At 40.0% G+C, this 20683-nt stretch overlaps 1 protein-coding gene across 3 annotated transcripts in view; it reads left to right on the plus strand.

Annotated features, from left to right (window-relative positions):
• sdk1a (sidekick cell adhesion molecule 1a) overlaps positions 1-20683 on the plus strand; it is a 681074-nt gene that overhangs the window by 498236 nt on the left and 162155 nt on the right. For all 3 annotated transcript variants that reach the window (XM_069906184.1, XM_069906185.1, XM_069906186.1), the window contains 4 exons: positions 3326-3507; positions 5846-5961; positions 7066-7261; positions 17459-17557. In XM_069906184.1, the coding sequence (XP_069762285.1) occupies positions 3326-3507; positions 5846-5961; positions 7066-7261; positions 17459-17557 (593 nt within the window). The remainder of the gene's footprint in view (positions 1-3325; positions 3508-5845; positions 5962-7065; positions 7262-17458; positions 17558-20683) is intronic.

A 20683-nucleotide genomic window follows, 5' to 3' on the forward strand; every position in this document is an offset into this window, starting at 1 on the left:
GTGCTTCTCATTTGATTTTCCCCAATTCTGTTCTTCTGCATGGAGATCTCCTCTAGAGAACTTATATTTTTGTCAGGAAGATCATTGGTAACTGAACTCCAAAATCTTTTTGGATGGAGAATTCCAAAGATTCACGGTTGAAGAAAATTTCTTCTCACCTCTGTCTTGAATCACCAGCCCCTTATTTTGAGAGATTTTCCCCTCTTTCTCAACCTCCTTATCCATAGTTAGGGAAAATATCATTTGTATCGACCTGTCAAGCCTTGCAGGAATTTTGCAAGTTTCAGTGAGATCAGCTCTCTACTCTTCTGTTCAATAGTTTATTGGTCAGATCTGCTTAATCTTTCTGTATATGACAAACCAGCCATCCCAGGGGTATTTCCTTAATGCTCCTCAAAGTTGATTTCACAAAAAAATCCATGATTGTCAATTTGTTGCTGACTTCAATGTCTGAGTACGTGACCATTTTGAAATTGAAAGGCATACTGATGGAACATCAGTGGAGGTAAAGCAACTGAGGTGATTCATGGGCCATTGATTCTGATTTGCCTTTCTATAATTGTCTTGATCCAGTGAAAGAGAATGAGCAATGCAAGACATCAACGCTTGGATTCGCTCTTCTTAATTTGATAGAATTGTTTGACGATGAATAACTCTTGCTTCTTCAGCGACAAAGCTTTAGTCTCCCTTTTCATTCATATATCATTATAATTGTTCTTTGCTGCACTCCTCTGTTGCCACTACAACCTTCCCCTGGGATTCTATACCTGCAGGACAGTATTTTGGGTAATCTCACCAGGCTTTATGTAACTGAAGAAAGATATCCACACTTTTACCTTTCAATCCTCTTGCAAATACAGGCCAATACACAGTTCCTAATTACCTACTGGAGTAAAACACAAAAGTCTGCAAAGATATCCTACCATGATGAAGGGCTCAAGCCCAAAACGTTGGTTAAGTATCTTTATCTTTGCCATATAAAGTACGCAGTTTGACCTGCTTAGTTTCTCCAGCGTTGTGTATTTCCTAATTATCGACTGTACGATAACTATTAACTTCCACTCATTTGTGAACAAGGACTCTCAGGTCTTTCTGAGCGCCAACAAATTTCAACCTCTTACCATCACAACAAAAGTAGTTTGCATTTCTATTTGATTTCCATCCTTTGTCATTTTGCACTGTTTCTCTGCAATGACTATTAGACCAATTATTTCTCTCTGTGCCATTAATACACCCAAATTGCTATGAAAGCTGTATGCATTTAGAAAAATAGTTGTTAATTTTGACTCCAATGAAAGGTATTTTCCAGTGTTCTGCATTCACTCTGTCTCCCTGAATCTTTATCATTACCCATTTAACTACTCTGTACAATTGCTTCTCCTTTCACCTAAATTAGCTGAACTTTCCTTCACTGCATCCCACCACTGCCCCCTGTTTGTTTAACACCCGGTCAGTAGATTTAATCATTTAATTTATTAGAATAGTTCTAGTCTGATTCATGCTTCAATGTTGCATCTCCTTCTTTGTTCAGTAGTGTGCCTGTGTCTCATGAACTGAAACCCATTTCCACCACGCTGGTCTTTTAAGGCAAAATGATCAACTTCACAAAGCAGATTTGCTGAGGATTGACCAAAGTCATAAAGCAGCTGGTGAATTTACTTTTTCACCCTGACCTCAAACTCATGTGGATTGTGTCTGACTCGTCTCTCCCCTCACTGGATCTCTCTGCCTCCATCTCAGAAGGAAAACTATCTGATGTTTACTGTAAACCCACTGACAACGACTTCAACTGCACCTCCTTCTCTTGTAAAGGCACCTCCCTTTCTCTGTCTGTGCTGCACCTGCTCTTGAGATGAGGCTTTCCCCTCCAGGACATCTGAAATCTTCTTTTTCAGGAAACATGGCGTCCCCTCCTCTGTTGGATGATGGATCCCTTCCCACATTTCCCTCCTTTCCTGCATCTCTGTTCTCACCCTTTCTGCCCCCCTAGATAGAACAGAGGTGAAGTTCCCTTTGTCCTCGCGTTTCACCCTTCCAGTCTCTGTGTCCAGCAAATCATTCTTCAAGATTCCTTTATTGTCATGTAATAAAAGCAGTGCCATAATACATGGAATTTGGTTTTGTGTGCCGTAAGGCAGACAGTTTCACCTTCAGCACGTTGCCTGAAGTGCCCCTTATTGTCAGAGAAAGAGAAATAAGAGAGAGTCCCCTCAGAGTCACCAAGTGCCCATGGATTTGCCTCCAGTGCTGCAGCAGTCACACAGTCCAAACCACCAGCAGCCCGAGCCCCAGACCAAAACCTCCGACACAATCAGGAAGCCTTCAGGGCACTTGGCACCCTCTCTCATCCCGGTTCCGACACCTGGTACCCCTTCAGCCAGTCTCGAGCTAGTTTCCAGCAGTCGGCTGCCTGAGACGAATCCCTCGACCGCAGTCACCAGCAGCCCATGGCCTGTGGCGGTTTCCCTCACCTTGAGTCGCCAAAAGCCTGCCGCCCGAGTGTTCTTCAGCTGTGGAACCCTTAACTGGTCTGTTGCTGTGGTCGCCCTCCCGTAGGATTACCTCCTCTGCTTCTCCTTCTCAAATAAGAGTTGTTCTCCCTGTTTTTTGATATACTGCACTGCTTTTCCAGAGTATGCAATCCTTTGTAGCTGTCTCCAAACATAGGCGTCGCCATCTTGGACCCAGACTCCATGGTCATACCATTTCTACCAGTAGCAACACAATCCCACCATCAGTCACATCACCCCCTCCCCATGCATTTTGGAACCACTCTCTCTCTCTCTCTCTCTATGACTTTCTGGTTCACCCATCCCTCCCCCTCTCCAAGGCACTTACCCTTGCAAGCAGGAGGAAAGTTTAGGGGAGACATCAGGGGTAAATATTTTACATGGAATGAGAAAGCATTGCCAGGGGTGATGGTGGAGGCTGGAATAATAGGGGCATTTAAGAGACTCAGACAAATGGATGAAAGAAAAATAGAAGTGTATGAGGTAGGGAGAGTTTTTTTTGGTAGGTATATATGGGTAGGTATATATGTTAGCACAACATCGTGGACTGAAGAGCCCGTACTGTGCTGTAATGTTCTATGCTCTAAACATAGATTATTAAACATGCAAGTGTTAAAATGTTCCCATCAGGAGCGCATATTAGAAAACAAAAATATGTTTACTTCATTTTCTCATATTCTTTAAAGAGAATTGCAACAATTTATATTTTTTAAGAATATAGATAGGTAGCAAAACACATTTTATTATTTTATATAAATGAAATAAATGCAATTTCACTGACATTCCCATGATGCCAGTCTTGTTCCTCTCTGTAGATATCGACTTGCTGGACTTCCAAGTGGATACCAGTTTAAGAACATCACAAGCCCTGAGGTGACCTATTGCTTACTTAAAGATCTCATAATTTGGACCCAATATGAAATTCAAGTTGCAGCGTACAACAGTGCTGGTCTTGGTGCACACAGTAAAGCAGTAACAGAATACACACGGCAAGGAGGTGAGAAACAAAAATCATTCTTCAATGACTAGCTTTGTGAATGTGTCACTCTTCCCTCAAGGCCTTTTAACAGCAACCAATAACAAATGGCTCCCAGGTATCACTGTGCCAAAGAGATGCAAGTTTTCTTAATTGAGATTGTCCTTTCACACCATGAGAAGTGCTGAAATATTAACTACCCCATCTTATGTTTAATATTATTGTGCCCTACCCTCCCCCACAAAACAGATTGGCTGAGGATTGACCAAAGTCAAAAGCAGCTGGTGAATTTACATTTCCAAGATTTTGGGACAAAGCTGTCACTGCAGAGATAACGAATCAGCGAATAACTGATCTCCTGTGGCATGCTCAGTTTTGTGGGGATCTGGACCTTCACAAATGAATCTGTGTTTTATTTGATTTGAACCACTCTGCCAGAATAGCTTTACCTCCTTGTGAATGCCTTGCATCACTCTACAGGGTTGGTTTCAAGGCTCACAGTCTCGGCATCCTGAGGGTACATACTTGGCACAGATGCAGAGTGGGAGAGGGAAGAAAAAGGCCTGAGCTGTGGATGGTAGAAATGTTCTTCTTTGGACCATCTCTCAACTCAGCTTTCAGCTCTTCCTTGAGAGGCACTGGAGCACATCTTAATGGCTGTCATACCCACTGTTTTCTCTTGTGCAGATGAGATGGTGTTTGGCTTCTAGTTTCCACGTTCTTTAAAAATGTACACAAATTCGCATATGAGCTCTACAGCTGTGGCAGTTGTTTGAATGACCATCATGATCCTGACGCAGGGTCCCCTCTGCTGTATCAGAATACATCCAAGAATGTAAAACACGAATATCTGTAGACACTGTGGTTGAAGTAAAACCACAAAGCTGGTCAAATAGTGTCCTTTATAGAGCAAAGGTAAAAATAGATAACCAACATTTCAGGCGTGAGCCCTTCATCAAACCCCAAACGTCAGTTATGTATTTTACATCCAAGAATGGTCAAATTCAAAGGGCTTCACGTGATCTCTTTCTTGATTCTTTGAGTTCACCAGCTTCAGACAGCATCTCCTTGCTGGCTTCAGACGCGTCTTGAAACACCAGATGCTGGAATCTTGAGTGAACAAGGAGATGGTCTTGATAAAGTTTGTGACCTGAAACATTGACTGACCATTTCTCTCCATGGATGGTAACTGATCTGCTGAATCTCTCCAGCTTCTTTTTGGATACTCCAGAGTAGTTTTATTGTGCAATGATTGCCCATTACTCGGTGGCTCTCATCTAGATCAGTGGCATGTTTTGGGAGTACATTGTACGTTGCTGTAGGGTTAAGCTGAACCAATATCTTGGTGTGAAAAAAAATATAAAGGATGTCCCTTCCACAATATAGTTTGGCATTCTATACTGCGTTTTCACCCGATATGTTAAACCTGACCTTGATTCTTATTTCTTCAAGGTCTTTTGTCATCTTTAAACTGCTCAACAACAATCCATGATTACTCAACTCTGACATTTCATTGCTGAATATTTTGATTTTTCATCTCATTTCAATGTGGTCAAAACGCTCTGTGACTTTGCGCCCCATTATCGACGTGTTTGCATTGTCAAAATATATTATTGTAGGATAACGCTTTAAATGTTACAACTTTTTGTATAACTTCTGAATTGGACTGATTATTAAATGGCATGTATGTGTCAGTTAGAAGAGAATGACTTCTACAAATATATTGTGAGTTCGATCTGTGCAAATAAGACGGACTGATATTTGGGAAAACAAATTTGAAATGGATATCTCCAGTTTAGAAGGGTGAATTAACTGGCACCTCTTCCATTTGCCTTCATTAGCATTCCTTCAACAAAATGGATCATTCAGGAAGGAAAGCATATTGGTCTTTTTCCTGTAGCTTATCTACAATTGTGCTGTCAGTTAAAACCAGAAAATTTAGTTGAACTAAAACAAACAGAGCTTAATAAGCTCTCACTGAGAGCTTAATAACTGTTTGGCCAGAGAATTCTGCTGAAGGATATGCTAGTTTCATGTAATTTCATGTAATTTCAGTGTATTTCTCATTGATGTTTTATAAGGGAGACAACCTTTTACTAAATAGTCCACAAAGACATTTTAGAAGAGCGGCACCATTCTCAAGTCCAGAATGTTGAACTTCTTCCAAGTGAAAGCAACTTGGATGATCAGATGTGTTGTTTGCGCAGAGAGCATTGCCAAGTTGAGAATGCTAATTTCCACAAAGATGGTGGAATATTTAAAGATAGTGAAGAAGTTTGCAAAGCTTATTTACTGGAATCTGCCATATTTTTGTTGATTTCATGGAATAAAAGCATAAGACTATTGTGCTTGCGTTTAGTTCCAACAGCACCTCCGCAGAATGTAGAAGTGGAAGCTGTGAATTCCACTGCCGTCCGGTTTACATGGGAGCCTCCTCCACAGCAGTTTATAAACGGCATCAACCAAGGCTACAAGGTAATGAAGCAGATTGCAAAGTAAAAGTTCAATCAAATGCACAAATTGAATCTTTGTCAGATAGTTAGAAATGAAACGAGCAGATTAGGAAATACCTTTGATGCCTAGTCTGTGCAGATATAGCTGATAAAAACATATAGAAATGCTGGAGGAACTCAGCCAGTCTCACAACAGCCATAGAAGGTAAAGAGATATCACCGATGTTTTGGACCTGAGCCCTTCTTCAAGGGATAAGCAAAACACAGGAAGGCATCTGACTAAAGACTGAGGAATGGTGGGGGAGTGGGGGGAGAGACCCAGACCAACAAAATATGTTAATTGGATATAATAAGAGGAAATATGAGAATTAATATGAGACAGATGGAAAAGAGGAGAGAGAGATAATTCTACCTCGCCCACAGAAAAAAAAAATTCAGAGTTGTATGCGATGTCATGTCTGTATTCTGAAAATAAATATGAAATCAGAGACAGAGCTTGGGGGGCAAGGTGATGGGGCAATGGTGAACGGAAACCAGAGAAGTCGATGTTAATGCCTCCCATTTGGAGGGTACCCAGACGGATGGTCTCAGTCTGGCAGTGCATAAGACCATGGACAGGCAAGTCAGCAAGGGAATGGGATGGGGAAAATGGAATGGGTGGCCACTGGGAGACCCACATTATTGAAGCAGACAGAGCCAAGGGGCTCAACAAAAGCAATCTCCCAGTCTGTCCCCAGTCATATTTAGTTAATGTCTTGAATGGCATTAGAGTCCTCCACATCCTTACGCTAAGGAAATGGGTAAATCTGCTGCTGTTCTCCCTTTGGTTATTTCCCAATGGCTCTCACTGGATCTCTCCCAGCCCCTCCCTTCTCTTTCCCCATGAGAAGTGGAAAGATGGAAAAATAACTGCACTTGGCTATTGTACCTTATACTGTTCCAGTCGCAGTGGTGGGGCCCGCTGATATCTCCACAACCTCTCACCTTGCCCACCTCTTTAAGTGAAAGAGCAGGCCAAAAAAATTGGCCAGTATAAGAAAAAGAATAATTTGTTTTGAAATTGTGTGTTTAGTTTTTTTTTGGAATTGTAGAAGTACTTCCAATACTTTTACTCTTTTCTCATCAGCTCCTCACTTGGATTGAAGACCCACCAAATACAGTTGCAGTGATGACCATTGCCCCTGATTTCCATGGAACACGTCATGAAGCCCTACTTACAGGCCTGCGGAAGTTCACAAAATACTATGCATCTGTATTGTGTTTTACAACACCAGGCGATGGTCCCAAGAGTTCACCTCAGCTGATTCAGACCCATGAAGATAGTGAGTACCTGAGAACTGAACTGTTAGAATGTGTGGTTATTTTACTGTGTACTTACATCCACAGTGATGCCTGAAACGGGTCTGCGGGTGTCAGTTTGAACCATAGGGATCACTTCAATGTATTGATTTAAAACTCATCTTTGTCCATTATCTTGGTTTTTCCAAATTGTTTTCTCTTTATTTGAGGAGGAAGCAGGAATTATTTTTATTACTCTTTGCTTCATCCAGGTTAAAAATACAACATCAACCATGATTGGTTCAGCCATGTGGCTGATAGTTGCTTGAATTCCGGATAACTGGGATTTTACTATATATTTTTAAAGCACTGGTTCTAGCACAGGGAACACCATTCTCTGCCAACCTGAATTCTAAAGAAGCAATTTTTCTCACTATTATTTGCTTTCTGCTCTGAAGGCAAATTTCTCATCGATGCAGGTACTGACCCTTCGAACCCATGGTCTTTAGGCGATCAGGTGACCAGCTGGGATTTTAGCAAAAGACTTTTGAAAATCTATATTGACTACCTGTACTGCATTCTCTTCATCTTCTTCCCTGTTCCACCCTTTAAAAAATTGAATCAAATTAGTCAAGCATTAATTGGCTTTACTTAATCCATGCTTCCTTTATTGTCCCAAGCATCTCTAGGTGGCAATTAACATTTTCCTTGATAATAGGTTATAAGAGCTATGCCACTGACAAGGTCAAACTGATTAGAGTTTATTTGGACATCCTTGTACCATTTTTAAAGCAAGGGTTTCACGTTCACCACTCTCTAGTCTGTTGGCACCGTTCTTGAATCTAAGATGGATTGGAAATATATAGCAATGGCATTGAAAATCAAAAGTAAACTCTTATTGGAGGTGGTCATTATCTGGCAAATTTGTGGTGGAATGTTATTGCAATTTAACAACACAGGCTGAATGATGTCTTTAACATGCTACTTGCTTGTATGGACGACTTTATTTGCTATGCAATTGCAAATAGAATTGATCATTGTACAATTATCAATGAACAAGTGAGAAGAAGATCATTGATGGAGCAATAGACAATGTTTCGACCCAGAACTGTCTTAAGGAAACTCCCAGCAGAGTGACATCTTGGGGCGAGAATGATTGATCACCAACCAAACCATCTTCCTTTGTGCAAATGTGGAAGACTATTTTCTCTATGCCTGTTGACTTTAGTTTTACTTTGATACTACAGTCAGTCAAATGCTGCCTTATTACCAAACGTTTGGTCCAAGGCTAGAAAAGAGTGGTCCTGACAAACCCAAACTGGTCATTGCTGAACAGGATATTAATAAGTGAATGCCACATGATAGCAACATGTTCCATCAGCTTGTTGATGATTGAAAGTAGACTAATGGTTTGAAAGTAGACAAAAAGATTTGTCCAGATTTTTGTGATCAAGATATAGTTAAGCAAATTTTCACTTAGCTGTACTGGATTTTGGCTAGAGACATACAGTAAAGTTAATTCTGGTTCTCAGTATTAAATCTAGAATGTTGCCTGGTCCCATAACCTTTGCTGTCTCCAGTATTCTCTTGATATAACATGGAGTGAATTGATTAGGCTGGACACTGATTTCGATGATAATGGAGATCTGAGAAGGAAATTGAGAAGGATTGGGGCAGCACGGTTGGCACAGCAGTTAGTGCAATGCTTTTACAGCGCCAGTATTCAGGACCAGGATTCAAATCTTGCTCTGTCTGTAAGGAGTTTGTACGTGCTCTCCATGTCTGCGTAGGTTTTCCCTGGGGGCTCCGGTTTCCTCCCACTATTCGAAACGTATTGGGGAGGGGGGGGGGAGGATGTAAGTTAGTGCTGTATGTCTAAATTTATTTTAAATTATAAAGGATCATCCACTTGGCATCCCTGGTTTGAACATGGTTGTAACTGCCTCAGCCTTGTCTTTGGCACTCGTGCTTGACCATGCCATCATCGAGAAAGGGATGTTCTTTGAGCCTTCTCTTCCACGTTAATAGTTATTTAATTGTCCATCATTCTTTAACTAGATGTGGCATGTCTGTAAAGTTTTGATTTGGCTCATAGATTTTGAGATTACTTCACTAAGCCTACTGCATAATGCTTTTACTGTTTAGAATGCATGTAATCCTGTCAAATGGCTTCACGAATCATGAAGTTTGCATCTTATTCAACCAGACTTGATCTCTCAGCTTGAGGGTAATGTTGGAGTGATAGACCCACAAGTCTGAGTCTGTTCGACTTAGCCTGATAGTTGCACATCTTAATGAGATGGAGGGATATCTTTGGTGGAGATGGGTTTTTAAATACATCAAGTTCATGAGATGGTCACTTCTATTAATTCAGTAACTTTATCCCTCATGTCACAGACTCAGTCTGTTTGCTGTGTCCTTCACGATTTGGCTCGCTCAGTCATTAGTAGTCGTAGTGGTGGTGTTCCTCTTGCAATCTTCAATAGTTTTTCTAAGTGGGGAGAAAGCAGATCAGCAACTGAGGGAGAATATTTCAGATTATCAAGCAGGAGCAGAATAAACTAACAGAGACACCTTTACCTTTGATGCCTTCTCTCTGGCTCTGGCACGTTTCAGTTCACACCTTGACTGAGTGATCCACCTGTCATATCGTCTGCGTGCTGGTAATTACCAGGATTTTTGGATGTGCCCAAGATGGGGTGTGCAATGGCACGAGCTCCCCTAGAATCATTGAATATATTTGGAACATGGTGCAAATGCACATATATTTATTATCCATGTCATTAAGGTGCCTCTCTTCAAAAGCAGTTACAGTTCCTTCAGAACTCCCCTGGAGTGAGCCTGGTTCTCCAAAAATATTAGGTACCGAGAAATATTAGAGTTCTTTCTTTCTCCTGGCTGATTCTTTGTTACTTCTGATTTCTTTCAAAGGAAAAGAATGTAGTGTTCTCCTACTGGGCTTTTATAAGATGTGTTGTGGAATGAGCTTTAGAAAAGGAAAACTGATAATATTTTTATCACATTAATCATCACAAACCATGGGTGGTCTTGTGGCATGCTGTATTCTACCCCTACAATATTAGCAGAGTGAATTCACAAGATTTGTAGCCTGTAAACAAATAGTGACAAAGCCTGGCAAAACACTGTTAGCTTTTGTCAGTCACAGTTTATCAAATGTAACAACATTCTGAGAATTCTCATTACTCATCCCATGAAAGCAATGATATTTTGTTGAAAATGGATGCAATTCAGGCTTCTTCCAAAGAATAAATTTGCATTTATATAACACGTCTTTAGAAAATCCAAGAAACAACTCCAGGAAAACCAAAAACTTCTCTTAGATGAAAGTTCTGTAAACCTCCGTCACTGTAGTCATGTACACAGAGGCATATAAATATTGCAAAAGAAACAGATGTCATGTGTGGGCTTGACAATGAGGGAGTCATAGAATCAGCATCAACCATTCGTTTACACAAATTGCACATACACTTCAATTTTTATTCTTCACATCAACTCCTCCAAAACCAACGACACACCTGCAGACTAGTGGTCCATTTAACCTCCCAAAAGGCATGCTTTTGATGTAGCAGGAAACTTGAACATGGGGGATATCTAATTGGACACAAGAGAGAGCGTGCAAACCCCATGCAAACAATGCTATGGGTCAGGATTGAATATAGGTTACTGGTGATCCGATGCACTAGCTCTTCTCCCTTTCCTGAGCTTAACACTTCTCCAATTTTGATTCCATTCCTTTCCATCAACTTGCAATATCTGGTCTCTTCATTTTTTTCATCACCAGGATCATTTCTTTGCTGGCCGGCAAAGATAATTTTGGAATTAATTATGGTAATAGGATTGATTCACAGTTCTCTTGGTTTTTAGTTTGTAACAGGGCCAAAAATTTCACTAAGTAAGCCTTTTTAAACTATTCAGTAAGAACAAATCTGACAATAGAGCCACATATGGCATTGCACTCCAGCGTCTGACCTCCTAGTTTGCCCCTGGACTCACAATGAACGACAAGGGCATTCTGTGCAGATCGGGGCTGAGGCAACAAGAACCTATCTCTTCCCTGACCTTCAGATTAGTGCCAATGATCCATCATTTTAACCACTTTATTTTTAATTACTAATCTTTAAATTAATTTGTGACAAAGAAGTTGACTTTTGTTTCATTTTTATCAATAATTTTTGATTAAAGTAATTCGATTTCAATAATTTCTGAATGTATCTGATCTTCAGTGACATTTGGATACAGTCACATGCTTTCTACCAGCATGTCCCCCCCAAGATGAGTCACTCCTTTCAGCCTGCTTCACCTTGCAGAAGGTCAACAAGGACTCAAGGCCACAAGGGAATAATGTGGCATCAGGGCTCATGAGGGAATTAACTGTGAGGCACTGTCTGGTTCCTTTACTTGTTCCATCAGATCAAAACTGGCATGTTTTAGTTGGTATTTCATAGCATGGTCCAGAGAAGAATGATATTGACATAGCAGCTATCATTTTTTTCTTTTAACTAAGGGTTCTGATCATTCTTTTTGTATATACTGCAGCCAAGATTAAGTCTAAGCGTATGCTTTGTTCTTTGTAAATGCCAGAAATTAAAAACATCTTATTCATTTTGATTGATAGGCGTGCAATTGATCAAATACAAAAGATGCTGGTAATGCTGCAGCTTTGTTGGTTTTCTAAATGAATGTGATGACATCAGGTGCATGTTTTTTTTCTCAAAATTTCAGATCTGCAGCAAACATTTTGTACATTTCTTGTGCTGAGTTGGTTTCAAAATGGCAACCAATCTGTCACAATTTAGTGTGGACTGCATCAGCTATCATGTTGGTTAAACAAAAAATTCCTCAGCTCAAAACATTCAGCACCTCTCTTTCCACTGGTGCTGCTTGACTCGCTGTGTTCTTGTAAAAGTTCTGTTTTCAGTTGTAGCAGCGAATAAACTACTTCACCTGCCTTTAATGCTCTGATTTCTATTGATACCATTGAAAAGAGATTTTTCAAGTTGCTAAGGTCTGTGGGCAGTGGCATGTCCGGAGTCATTACTCTAAGTTCCTGTGATAATTAATTATTTCCAAGCATAGGTGCATTAGTAGTACTTCCCTCCGGAATAAAGCTCAGCTGGGTCAATGAGCAGTGGGTAGGTTGACCTGAGAAGTTGTTAGAAGGACTCTCAGCTGAAGTCTGTATCATTCATGATCTTGCTGAACCTCCCTAAGAACAGTATGTGAGCCATTTCTGTATGGTATCCTCAGTGAAATATACCATCTATGCCCAGCCACAATTCCAACTTCAGAGCAGTGCAAGTGGCTTGTGCCAGTGGCTTGCAGGCACACCATGGTCTTATTGCATTCGTTGGAACTGCAGGAACATTCAGTTTGCGTTAAAGAAGTCACTTTTCTTGCACGAGAGAAGAGTCCATTTTCCTCCTGAGATCAACGACTGACTTGAGCAGTGAGCTTTGTTTGAATCTACAGGATGACTTTGACACCACACAAGTTGGTTCGTGAGGGGCACAAATGAACTTCAAGATGTACCCGTGTGGAATAGGGTTTCCTCTCCTCAATATCTTGCTTGTGTGTCCATGCCATCAAACATGCAGCAAATAAAGGCAGTACAGGGAAGAAAGGACATAACCAAGACAACTATTTTCTACCTGGGCTCCATTGGCCCAGCCATCAAACTGTACCATAAAGAAAAACATTCCTTTCAAATTTGTTCAGTGACCACGCTTACCCTTTTCTCCTTCACTGGATAAATCAGCCTAGATTTTCTGCAAGATGGAGTGGGTTATGAGAGCAATTTGGCCTCAAATTAAAGTACAATATAAAATAAACATTACAAAATGAGTGGATAAAAACAAAACACCAATAAGAGCGAGATTCAATGAAGATCCATTCCGTTCATGCTTTTGTCTGTGTGACAGCTCTCCTGCATGCCTCCCAGGTCACTGGAGATGTCAGGCACCAACACTGCTAGCTGTGCCACTGTACAAGTTGAAGAGATTTACTTATACCTGCAAAGAACATCAGAACTAGGAGCAGGAGTCGGCCATCCAGCCTGTCAACCCTGCTCCGCCATTCAATGAGATCATTACTGATCTGATATAATAGGCTCACTTCCACCTACCTGCCTTTCCCCCTTATCCCTTAATTCCCCTACTATGTAAAAATCTCTACAACCTTATCTGAAATAGATTTATTGAGGTGGCCTCCACCGGTTCAATTGGCAGCAAATTCCACAGATTCAATACCCTCTGGGAAAAGCAGTTCCTCCTCATTTCCATCCTAAATCTACTACTATGTCCCTAAGTCCTAATCTCCCCCACTAGTGGAATCAAAGTACCTACTTCTATCTTATCTATGTTTTTCATTTATTTTTTATGTTTCTTTACAATGTTTTCTCATTCTTATAAATTCCAGTGAATATAGTTCCAGACAGATCAATTTCTCCTCCTAGGCTCCTACCCTCAACTCTGGAATCAACCTGGTGACGTTCTCTGTACCGTCTCCAAAGCCTCAAGTAAGGAGATGAGAATTGTATGCAGTACTGGAGGTGCGGCCTCACCAGTACCTTGTACAGTCACCTGCACTATCACCTCCCTGCTCCTAAATTCAATCCCTCCAGCAATGAAGGCCTTCTTGATCGCCTGCAAACCAACCTTTTGCGATTCATGCACAAGCACTCCCAAGTCCTTCTGCACAGCACCGTGCTGCAATCACTTGCCATTTAAATAATCATTTGACTACCATTTTCCTTTAGATAATTGTTTTATCTTTCATTTTTCTTTCCAAAATGGATAACCTCACGTAGTCCATCTGCCAGACCCTTGCCCATCTCTCTGAAGACTCTTCGATCCTCTACACAATGTGTGTTTCCACTAAATTTAATGACATCAGGAAACTTACATACACTACATTCTGTACCTCTTTCAGATTATTAGTGTATATTTTGTGTCGGCCCCAGGCCAGGTTAAATCCTTGAGGCAAAATCCTACAAATACAGGTTCATTGAGCGACAAAATAGAATAAGATTAGATTAGAGTAGATGAGTTACGCTCATTTCAGGAAGGGAAGTTCACAGGTTGCATGGCTGATGAAGGAAACGGCATTTTATTTTGGAGAATGGCGTGGAGCAAGTGTACACCTGGAAGGGCTAATTTCAGAGCAGAGCTTCATGGCACGTGGTAGTCTGCTGAGATGGTTTTCCAACAAGCAGTGACAAAGGCCCAGGTGCACCATGAGAGAAGAGAGGAAATTCATTGTTCATTGAATCACTTTTACTCCATTAAAATAGTATCTCTGCAAATCTATTAACTTGTTCGAGTAAAGTTTACTCCTATATCTCCCATCAGGCTCTCTGGTCGCTGGTATTCATTTTCTAAGCTGAACTTGCTTTTTAAAAAAATATTTTTATTGGTATTTAAATTATAAACAATAAAACGCTACAATGTGTTTAAAAAAAATTACAAATATGATCAGAATTAAAGAATCCAGAGCACATTCTTAATAATGAAATAAAACATAACCACAAAAAATATAAAAGAAAAAAAAGAATTTTCTTTTTACATTTTCAAAACCCCCTCATCTAAGCAAGGTTGAAAGTGTGTATCAAATAACACCTTCTTGGAAAGGGACAACACAGCGCCAAAATTCCAAAACAACTCTAAATCTTAAGATTATGATAGTAGGTCCATAAATAAGCCCCATCCATGTCTTTTAATTTGATATTTGAATCCTTGATAGCGTATCTATTTTTTTTCTAAATTGAACCAAGACATAATATCGTTTCGCCGCTATACATGTGCAGGTGGGGAGTTATCTTTCCACTTTATCAATATTGCACATCTGGCTCTCAACGAAGTAAAAGATAAAATTCGGCTCTGAATGGAAGTCATCCTCTTGAGATAATCCAAAAAGAGCAATTAAACGGCAAGGGTCCAATTTTAAATTCAGAATCGCTGATAGTATTTGTAAAACATCCTTCCAAAATTTTTCTAAGCTAGGACAGATATGAATTCTTTATGTGACAAATGTAAAACAGGTGATGCCCTTTAGTTCATATGTTCTGGGCCTGCCCTAGTAATCTGACCTTGCAAGCTAACATGTTGGATTGCATGACAACAACACACATTTTCTGCTGCCTGACTACTAACTTATCAGGTGGCCTCTGGGTCATAATAAAGTTGAGACCTTGGCTGTTGGATGGTATGTTGGGAGGCAATCAAGCCACGAGACTTGTTTCATGTTAGGTCCCCCTGGGTGAATCTGTAAAGTATCCTCAGTGCCCACATATGAAGAATGTCAAGTGATAGTGGTTGTATTTTCACATTCTGCTGGCTCGTCCACTTCCTCCTCTACTATTTGGGAACAAGCTTTTGGGGATCTAAAGGAGAGCTTCCCATGGATAAAAATGCAGTAAGCAGAAGGGTTGGGAATCAAGAAATGCATGGTAAATCAAAAATGATTGTGAGATAAGACAAAGTTTACCACCATCTTCTCAAATGCAGTTAGGCACAGGAGCCGGACATTGGCATTATCAGTATTGCCTACATCCTGTAAGTGAATATATATATATTTTAATGGAACTATATTGAGCACTATCTTCCATGTGGGTTGAAGAGTGTTCCACCAAACTCCATCCCACTCCCCCCACCCCCCCATTCAGGCATCACACACCTTATTGGCTATTGACCCTTCTGGAATTGTGTCATTTTTCTCCTCTAAATTTATGGTGGCTGTGCAACATGTGTGATGTTGCATTTGGTGAATTTAAGTTTTAGTTCTGGTTGTAAGGAAGTGTCCACAATTCATTAATGGATATATATGGCAATATACAAAGCCTGAAACAAGTGGAGCATTTGCAGGGATGAAAACATTTACTCGAGTGAGGTCAGTGAACCTTTTGCACTGTTACATCCAGGTCGTTGATTGGGATGCCACAAGTAGTTTAGTAACCTTTATGAATTTATTACTCATTGATAGCCACATTTATTTCCTCCTCTTGTCTTCTGAATGTGTGACTGGATGCCTCTGTACCCTATCCGCCAAGAATGTCAATACTAGATTTTGGTATTTTACTTTTTACTAATACATTACTTAGCCTTTTTCTCTCTACTTAAAGGGCCCACATGTAAGTCTCATTTCTGCAGTCTCTGTCCTTATGATCAGATTGTCACTAACATTGAAGTTTGAAGTGATTGTTGGATTTGTTTAATAATGTGCTCTATTTTCTGAGCCAGTTTGTAGGTTTCATTCTATTTAACTTCAGGCTCTGTCTGCTATTTCTGAAATAAGTGCTCTAAATGACAGTCAAAGTGGCGAGCTTTAAAAAGATTTTTCTTGCACCTGAAGAAAATATACTGGCAAAAGTACATTGAAAATTACAGTGAGATCACATGCAAATTACTTTTACCTTGCAGTGATTGAATAATTTGGCTCTGCTTTAAATCATCGGTCATGAAGGTAAATTTTAAAAGATTAATATGCATCAGAAGGTGTTATATGACTGGCACGTCTGGATCATGAGCTCATGCAACTTTTTGTGAACCATATTGAATGCCACCTGTTGTTAGTAACATCAAGTCAAGTTTATTGTCATTTGATTGCACAAATACAATGCGACAAAACAACATTCTCCGGTCCTCAGTGCAAAACTTGCAGACATGCAGCCAGACATAACACTGATACAAGCAAAAAACACACACAAGGGCAAGTATTCATATGCACAAATAAATAAATAGGTTTCGGTTTTGAATGCGAGAGCCTCGGGTGGTTAGTGTGAGCAGTTCCTTTGGGTCATTCGGTATTCTTGCTGCCCGCGCGGACATCAACCTTAATTAAATATTTCATTACAATGACCATTCTTGATGATGTACTGGATTGTGACAAAGAAAGTTGCGTATCTAACACTACTGCGCTACAGTAAATAGAAGGAAATTGTGCCACACTTGCTGTGGTTTCAACAGTAATTTGATGTCACCCCAGGGTGAGTGCTGAAGTGTTCACTGATTACATTAAAACTCCAAACAGGATGAGTTACTCAGAGGCAATTTTTCATTTGAAGTTGTTCCATTATTTCCGAATACATAATCTCTTAAATTTGTGATGATTTAATCTGACGCTCTTCAGTGCTCTCCTCGAAATAACCTATTGCTCCATTTGATTTAATCATTATGCAACACAGCATGTCATGTTGTCTGAAACTCTCTCATTTTAAATTTCCACAGGGCCAGGACCTATAGGGCATTTGAGATTTGCTGAAATTCTTGATACCTCTTTGAAAGTCAGCTGGCAAGAACCACGAGAGAAAAATGGGATCCTCACAGGTAGAAATAAAACTTTAAAATTCATCTTTTATTGAAAAGGCAAATATGCAAGCATTTCAAAGCAATTTACTTTTCATTTATCATTGTAAAAGTTCTAAACAGTTTTTGCTCTATCAATTATGGAATAAATAAGCAATCTGCAAGTTTTAAATGAAAAAAAAATACTGGCTACAGAATGGATGCTAGCCTAGAAATTTGAGCATCTGACAGCAAGCTGTGGACCAACTCAAAATTTAGCCTTCCTCCAAAAGTTTTGGGTGGGCATGGTTAGGACAGCGCTATTATAGGAGCAACATTCTGGGTTCAAAACTGGCGCTGTCTGTACGTCCTCCCCATGTCTGCATGGGTTTCCTCCGGGTGCTCCGGTTTCCTCCCACCATCAAAAACCTAGGTTAATTCGGATGTAATTAGGTGGCACAGTTTAAATAGTTGGAATAGGCTTCTACCGCACTGTGTATATAATTTAAAACAAAATGGCAAACATTGCTTCTACTAGATAGGGATTCCTGGGCCCTATTGGTGATGCTAAGCCTATTACCTCACCACCGTTGCCATATGCTGGAGGTTCATGTGCTCTCAAATCAGTTTATCCTATTCCTTAAAATACTTTGATGATCCCTGTCTTTCAGTTACCTTACTTCAAATGTTCTTCCACAAAATTTGATTTTTTTTTAGGATTATCACTTTCCAGTCTGGTCTTCCAAGATCCACAATCACTCTTCCATTAAATTTCACATTCCCACATCCATTTCATTAACTTTCATTTGTGTTTCTATATTTGGTTTGAATAAAGATTACATGATGAACAAAATGTACTTAAATAGCAGAAATTGGAAAACTCATTGGGCTGTATTCTCCAATCTGAAACCCTGATCAGTGCGTCATTGAATGTATCATAACTCACTGTTATTAAATCCAAGAGAATAGAGAAGTAAACATATTTGGAATATGTTCAAAATTCTCCTGAATGAAAGTGATTTCACCCTCCAAAAATCTGATATGTCCTTTTCCTACTGGTGTTCTGCCCTGTGTCCCAACCTATCCCACAACAATCTAGTTTGATCTGCTCCAAACCCCATTTTCCCCACATTTCCAACTGGCCTTCAACCCCTTCCCTCTTCCACTGCCCCTACCTGATAGACCACTCATTGCTACAAATCTAGCAAGGAAATGGGGTGAGAAAGTTAAATTGTCAAACTCACTGTGCTATCACCTCTACAAAACGGATGAAGCTTGCTGATGTGCATGCAAAACTAGAAGGCATAACACCATTTTCAACTGTCGAACAAGAAATTAAAAGCAAATACAAATTGAGAGCATACAGCGACTAACAACTCTATAGATTAACAATTATCCAATTACAAAGCTCTTTATGATCTCATAAAGTTTTACCAGTGAAATCTGAAGAAATTGACAAAGTATAAATGAGAGTGAGAATTATCAGTCAGTGGAAAATGTTGGAATCGTTCAGCATTGTGAAATAGGGAAATGCTGAATCCTCAAAGGATGCTTTATAAATAAGAGCAAACAGTACAAATACCGCGAGGGTGTTGGCTCTGCTCAATGTATGTACAGCAGGAATTCATGTGCAAGCAGCAGGGGTCAGCACGCATAAGCATAGAAATGGTTTCTGCTTTAAAGCCTTTCTGCATCTTCACACTACAAGTAACAGTGTTTTTTTTTTTAACCCTTGCATACTTGTATTCATTACTACCTGTCGGAATTGTACTTCTGCCAGCGGTTTGAACGAGAACCAGCTGGTTTTTTTTTGGGACTCTATGTTCACTAGTTCTGTGCCTGTGCGTTGAAGCATTGGATGCACAGCAGATTGGATATCAGAAACTCCACCCCTATGTTAGTTCATCTTGAACTGGCACATCTGACACGGCCCCATTTGTTAGGATTATGCCTGTCTTTTAGATATTCTTTTACTGTTTAATTAGTTGACATGGGCAAAATCTGTTTTAAAATTAGTTTATTATTATTATTTCAATTTTTTCACAGAAAAATTTTGAATTATTTAAATTGGTTTTTAAAAGTCTTGATTGCTGTTGAAAATGCCTTTGGAAACATATGCTATCAAATGGCTCTCAGCATTGTCTGGGAACTGGGTCTCATTTTCCACCCTCTGTGGACTGTTCAGCATCAGGGGTGGCCACTGAGGAGAACTACTGTACACTCATTTAACTGGTTCCACCCTGCTCTGTGAATGTAACTGTGGCTCCTTGCTCTTGACCCTGTATAAAGGCTCCAACACCATAACCCCTCCCCAGAAAGCCTGGGTCACAGCACAGGATGACCTTCGAGTTTATTGTAAATAAAAACCCATTGTTCTGTAACTCCATTCTTTCCAGTTATCTTTCCAGTAACATGTTCTTCAGATTGATGGGAACTGCGTAAGGTTGGTCTGGGCTTGTGAATGGAGTAGGGCTGCACTTGAGGCATCGGCTGTGCCAAGTGGGATGTGGACCATTCATTAGTTCAAGTGAGAAATCAAGTTAACCTTGAAATACACAGGAAACTATAGAAGGTGGAAACTGAAGCCAAACACAATCTGCTGGAGCAATTCATCAGGTCAGGCAGTTGTGATGAAACATCAACCGTTCTTTGTTGCTCACTGCTGTTTGACCTGATGAATTCCTCCATGAAATTGTGTTTGGCAGCAAGTCAAGCTTACCATACATTCGTCTGTAGTCCTTTCCATTTCCTGTTTTCTTCCCTTTACTCATTCTGCTGCCTCCGCTTTTCACTCTATTACTCCTGATGTTTCTTGCTATTTTTCTGGGTCTTTCTGTTTTTGTTCACTTCTTCCCATATCTCGTTCTGCCCCCTTGTTCTTCTCTTGCATTTTCAGTTTTCCTTAATGTCTGATGTCTAATTTCCTCTTGTGTAATGCTTTTTTAACACTTAGGATTTATTGTTTCCCTTTTATGTCACTCTCTACTTTTGCCTTTTACATTTTTTTTCTTGCTCACCCTTATCCATCCATGAAAACTCAGATAAAGATTAACAATAACTTTTGATCCTTTCCCTCCACAGACACTTTTATTTTGTCCATTTCTTTGCCCTCTTTCAGTATTCTGGACTAGTGCTGATAAATATCTTAGTATCTTTCTTACTTCGGAA

This window comes from Narcine bancroftii, chromosome 12 (assembly GCF_036971445.1).
Source record: "Narcine bancroftii isolate sNarBan1 chromosome 12, sNarBan1.hap1, whole genome shotgun sequence".
NCBI classification, from domain to species: Eukaryota; Metazoa; Chordata; class Chondrichthyes; order Torpediniformes; family Narcinidae; genus Narcine; species Narcine bancroftii.